General features: G+C 37.9%; 1 protein-coding gene across 1 annotated transcript in view; it reads left to right on the forward strand.

Moving 5' to 3' along the window:
* The window catches only part of LOC107656577 (plectin-like), a 99,154-nt gene that overhangs the window by 9,192 nt on the left and 83,739 nt on the right, over positions 1-6,223 (forward strand). The window contains exon 4 of the mRNA XM_016444469.1: positions 955-1,147. Coding sequence (XP_016299955.1) covers positions 955-1,147 — 193 coding nt within the window. The remainder of the gene's footprint in view (positions 1-954; positions 1,148-6,223) is intronic.

Genomic DNA, 6,223 nt, shown 5'->3' on the forward strand with positions numbered 1-6,223 from the left:
ATTTTATTTTATTTTTTTTATAAATTTCTTTATAAAAAATTACCCACATTTTTGAATGGTAGTATATAATTAAAATTTATGGAGACATTATATTTTAGGCATTTAAGCAAAGGATTTTAATATCATGAAGAACATAAATTCATCTAGGCTATATTAATGTACCATGCATTTTTGTAATGCATGCAAAAGAAGAATGTTATTGCAAAATGTTTTGCAACTAAGAAAGAATGTAGGTCCAGTCTTTTCACATTCATTACAGGACAGCAGAGGTCACAGAAGTTGTGTTGGCTGACTTTGTAACCTCTCTAAATCACCGCTCTGCATTTTACTCCTGTCTGAAGTCTCTTTAGATCCACTAACAATAATGACGTTCATTTTCTTCCTTTGGGGCCACTGAAACATGCTCTTTACAACACCTTCACGTTGCCTTAGTAACTTGTGAGTAATCAGTTACCTTCAAATCAATCTCAGACAATGTTTTCTGCCCTCTTCAGGAAAGGCAGCATGCTATCGAGAAGAAACGTTAAGGATTTGCTAATTAATTAACACTGATTATATGCACGGAAGACAAGCTACTTCCACAGGTTTAACTACCGTTCCACACTTTAAATAGCAATATACACATTGATGTACTTATTTTGATTAAACATTATGTGATATTCTTGTTCATTTGTTGAATTCCAGTAATTCCAGTAAATATCTTTGGTTCCTGCTGTAGACATGAGGGATTTTGATATGTAGGCTTATATTTTAAAATCCTGTCTCAACTCGTTCTCAAAAATAACAATAATTAAAGTTGATAATATCTACACTTGTGTGAGTTTTGTAGTGTCATCTAGTGACTCTTAACACTTTGGACAGCTGTCCAAAGTGGTTCTCCAAAGTGACCTAGTGGAACTGAAACCTCCACATCTTCCTGAGGAACACTCATGTTTTCCATGTCACCATTCCCAGGTCATGTCAGGGGGTCGCCGGCGGGTACTTGAACGGTCTGCATCAGAGGAGAGTGCAAGTGACCTGAGCTCTTCACCTTTTCCTGGAGACACCTTACCATGGAACCTCCCCAAACACCAGCGCGTCAAACGCTCCAAATCTGCCTCCGGAGATGTCCTGGACCCTGCAGAGAGAGCCGTCATTCGCATTGCAGGTCAGAGGAATCATAAAGGAATATTGCGATTAAGTACACGATTAAAATGATCAATTAAAATTCTTTATTGGCATCTGTGGTTCCATGAAGAACCTTTAACATTCATGGAACCTTTCAAATCCTCAGAAGGTTCTTTAGGCCCAAATCAGACAGAACTGGTTTGAAGTTCAGGTTTGAAAACGCGAGGCACACCGCACTGCCTTTTTTTTGGTTGACTTCTTTTAATTTAGAAAAGAGCAGTGTGCTGCAGTTTTTTTATGTTGCTAGGCAACCACCGAATCAGCTGTCATGTCAGTCTAATCAAGAGTCTTATTAGCTTTTTTGAAACTTAAAAAAAAAATACAGCTCTGGGTAACCTGCGACAGCCACCACAAGTTTCATTGCAGCCTCCAGATGTTCCAAGCAACTGTAAACTTCCATCACCACAACGGAAGGCTTGCCTCTCCATTCATTCGATTGAACAATGGAAAAAAAACCGTGAATGACGTTTCTGCTCAGAGTTGATTTTTTTTTTTTTCAACTTCAAGCGCTCAGAGTGCTCCTACAAAACTGCCTCTCACTGCAAAAAACATGTTCTGTCTGATCGGGGCCTTATAGTGGAAAAAGGTTCTTTAGATTTTTTAAATGTTCTTCACACTAAAAAATGGTTCTTTTTTTTAGAACTGTTAATTGAAAGGTTCTTTGTGGAACCAAAAATGGTTCTTCTATGGCATGGCTGGAAAATGTATTTGTTTTTGATTTTTTAAGCTAAAAAACTTAAAGGAACAATGTGAGAATTTGTTTTAAGGTGTTTTTAGATGCAGCAAAAATTAGTCACGTGCAAGTATAATATAATGGAACATTCATGATGTGCTGTTTCCAAAATATTTATTTAAGGCGCAGTATCAGCATAATTTCAGTGAAATTTTGTGGGCAAAAAAGTCTATTGTCAATATGGTAGTGACGTATGAAGCTCAGCTCACACAAAAGTCAAACCAATGTGCTTTCTGTTGGTAAACTCCACGTGGGGAAATATTTCGCCCACCAGTGAAATTCCCAATAGTGTGGATTCCTATTGAAATGACTGGATTTTGCCCTTGAAAATTTGCCAAACAACAGTAAATGTGACCTCACCTTTAGTCGGAATACATGGCAGCTTTTTGAATGACAGTCAATGAAGAAAGATGCTCTTTGCAGCAAGATCTTCAAGCACACAGAAATGGCAATGTAATTTAAACATCATCACAAGATGCATTATCTAGCAAGACTTCTTAAGTTTGTCTGTTTCTGCCATTTGCTTGAAGTTACAAAAATATTTACAGATGCATGAAAAGTAGTTGAGGCTTCGCTTACTGTATTTGCCTGTGGGCTTAAATGTGTTAGCATAGACAAATATAGTGTTTTATATCAGACACACATGCTTAGAGTCCACTATGTACAGGGAGTATTACTTGCTTGGCAGGTGTCTGATGTGCCTTTGAAGTTCTGTTTAAAACAGACTTGCTTTTGGCTTCTTATGTTTGTTTAGTATAGCTTTTTTTGTCAGTGTTCCATTAGATAGAAAGTACCAAACTGTCTTTTGGCTTAGGAGGGAAAAAACCCAAGACCCTGGCTTTCTGAATGTCCTGTAATTGCAGGTTTTAAATCCAGGTAGAACGTTTATTACAGAAAAGCACATTCAGAAACGTGTTACAGACTACTTTTTTGTTATTTAATTTAAAAAAATGATTGTGTGTGTAGATGTTTATATCTAGTAACCTGCAGTAAGTCTGTTCCTTGTGTGACCCTGCCATGCTGCAAAGGACTGACGCAGCAGTTTGTGTGTGTGTGTGTGTGTGTGTGTGTGTGTGTGTGTGTGTGTGTGTGTGTGTGTGTGTGTGTGTGTGTGTGTGTGTGTGTGTGTGTGTGTGTGTGTGTGTGTGTGTGTGTGTGTGTGTGTGTGTGTGTGTGTGTGTGTGTGTGTGTGTGTGTGTGTGTGTGTGTGTGTGTGTGTGTGTGTGTGTGTGTGTGAGAGAGAGAGTGCATAACAGACCATACACACTCACACAATATTAGGCAAGGGTGTAGTCGCAGGACTGCAGTGCTCTTATCTCATATAGTTCCTTTGATCTGCATTATGCAAACATAGGGATGATTCTTGCCACTATTAAGCAGATTATTAGGTTTCTCTGTGCCATAAATATTTTATATTAGGGCAGAGCTTCCTCTGGTACACTGACATCTTTATCTGACTGTGGAAAGCAGGATGCTGGTGTATAGTCTGGATGAACCACATCCATTGTTTCATGTGAAGTCTTTTGAGACTGTTTCAGGAAACTTTAAAGCATGTGACATTTATTCATTTGGCACACATTTATCCAAAGTGACTTTTGCTGCATTCAGGGTCATTGTTGCTAGTGCTAGGGTGTTGCTAGTGCCCTGCTCTTTCAAAGCTTTCCTTTTATTCGCAGAGATGACCATGTTTTCTAGCAACACATTTGCCCACAAACTGGATTACAACGGAATGTTTCGATAATTCAGGTTTGAACTGCACTTGGCTGCCATCCTGTGGCAGTAAATTATGGGTTTCATGGAGAGGCAAGCTCTGAACTAAACTGACAGGGTGACAGTGAGTTATAGTCACTAGACACAAGATATTTCCATCCCAAGACCCTACTTTATATAAAAGAATAATACATTTATCATAATATTTATGAAAATGTAGATTTTTTAATTTGCATGCAGCTTTTTAGTGTTAATAGTATTATGGTGAGTTAAAACTCAGTCATACTTTAAAAAAAAAAAAGTTCAAAACTGTTTTCTCTCCTGTTTTATTAATGCTTATGAGGTGTTGAGGGAAGGAATTCAGCATCTGAACTTTAACACATCCAATCTTTCCTACTTGCCATCACTGCACAGCACAAACTGGTTATCAGTTACTCCTCACAGGAACTACTGGCATGTAGAAGATCTGCAGTTGGATTGCAGTTGGCATTTATGTAACGAATTAAGAATTTAATCAACACATGCAGGTTTATTACAGTGAGACAGCCTGCTATCCGTCTGCTATCATGTTTCTGCTGGTGCAGTTTTTTGTTTAGTTTAGTCCTGAAAACTTTCAGGTTGTTGGCTCCAGAAAGATCTTGGGAAAATCTGTAACCTTTAGAGAGCACACCAGGATGAATCAATTATTCATGATTAACTATAAATAACATACATAAGTTGATTCCACATAACCCCAGACCTCAAAAAATTCAGTGAACTATTTACCCATAGTCTGACTTCCCATATCTCAACATTATTGTTACATTTCACATCTGAAGTAAATCAGTGGAAATTATCAGTTAAAATTTTTATCAATATACTGATTTTGGCTTATGAGCTGTAGTCAAGGTTAGGTGTATTGATACAAGTGTATTGTTGCTTTTTTCATGTAAGACAGTGACAGTAAAGAAGATGGAGGCAGATCATTTGTTCTAATGCCAAATATTTTCAAGATTTTATATATCCCCCAAATGTTAGTCCTACTGCCACCACATGGTGTCAGTAGTTCAAACAAAAATACCCGAGAAATGTGTTTTAGATTGAACACTTATGCTCATACAGGGTTTCCAGCAAACATTGATTTTCCCTTAAAGGTCACTAGTTTAGACTGAGGTTGTGTGCTACTGGTCATGTAGACCAAGATTAAAAGCTCCTTAGGCCAAAAAGACATCTTTCCTGCTGCTGTAAAGAAGAATCTTGAGATATTAGTGCCATGCCATTATAGATTATCTGAGTGGAGATGAAAAGCTAACTGTCAATGTATTTGTGTAGAAATGCTGCTATACTTTGGTTGTCATGATGAACATAGACACGTGTTGGTTCTTTTAACTCACTCCACTGAGCAACAGCCCAAAATACCTTAGCAACACGCTAAAAACAATTCAACATTTTCAACCACATAGCAACATCCTGCCAAACCTATAACACTAACATCGTAGCAATGAGCTTTGGTACAGGTAACATGTATATGTCGGTATAGGCACATGTAAAAATATAGTTTTGATGAATTAGCTGTTAAAATATGATTTCAGCATAATCCATTTTACATATTTTAGGGCATATCAAGTTCCCTTATTTCATGGCAGATTAATCGTGCACTTTCTGGTTTCATTCCACATTTGGTAAATGTGTTCAGAGCACATATATCAGGCATGATTAAATTTTTTCACAAGATTTTATTACATGGCATCTCCAAAACAGCAAGGGAGATTTGTTCAGGATTTATGTATTTTTCCAGAAATGTACTCCCTTCTCTTATATAAGCATGTGCATAGTCAGCAGTATTTATTTTGACATTTTATGGCTCCTGAAGCCAAAATATTTGCAGTAGTTTGAGAAAGAGTTTCTCAGTGACATTAAAAATGTCAAATACTAACAGGCATTATCCAGGGTTTTGGAAAAGAGCTGACGGGTTGATGGATTGTGGACACCTTGGGAATGCTCGTAATGAGGGCACATCTGGTGTAGGGGGTTTCTTATGGTAAGGGGTGGGGTTTGCCCCCTTGAGACCGTTGGGGGTTTTTAAGATGGCTGTGAAGCATCAAACATAGCTGCTACCAGCTTGACTTAGGTTTTAGAAAGGGGCCAAGGAGCAGCAGAATTGTGTCTCACACCCACCAAATTGCTTTTAATTCATAAAAGTTCACTTCCTCTAACCTCATCCTTATCTCAGGAAGCTTTTCCATTTCCTCCTGAGATAGGCTACAGGACATACTTCATACAAAAGGGCTTTATTTCCCTCTCCCCTTCCCACTCACTCTCTCTCTACTTATTTAACAGAACAGAACTGATTGACAGCTTCTTTGAATATACAGGGAACACTTTTTGCTTGCTTTAGGTATATAAAATACAGTATTCCCAATTTGAGTAAAAGCTTTACTTTTCTTGCTGCCTAGTACACGCTGCAACATTTCTGAAAACTGATGACTGTAGTGATAATGATAGCAAAGGACAAGACAAACAAGACTGATCCTATATGTCAAAATATATCTGTGATTCAAAATAATTGTCCTGTCATTTGTTGAGATGGTCCTCACTGCAGAACACAAGATCCAGGGGGCGAGGTTGGATCCA

Source organism: Sinocyclocheilus anshuiensis, unplaced genomic scaffold, assembly GCF_001515605.1.
Source record: "Sinocyclocheilus anshuiensis isolate Anshui unplaced genomic scaffold, SAMN03320099.WGS_v1.1 scaffold1393, whole genome shotgun sequence".
Taxonomy (NCBI): Eukaryota; Metazoa; Chordata; class Actinopteri; order Cypriniformes; family Cyprinidae; genus Sinocyclocheilus; species Sinocyclocheilus anshuiensis.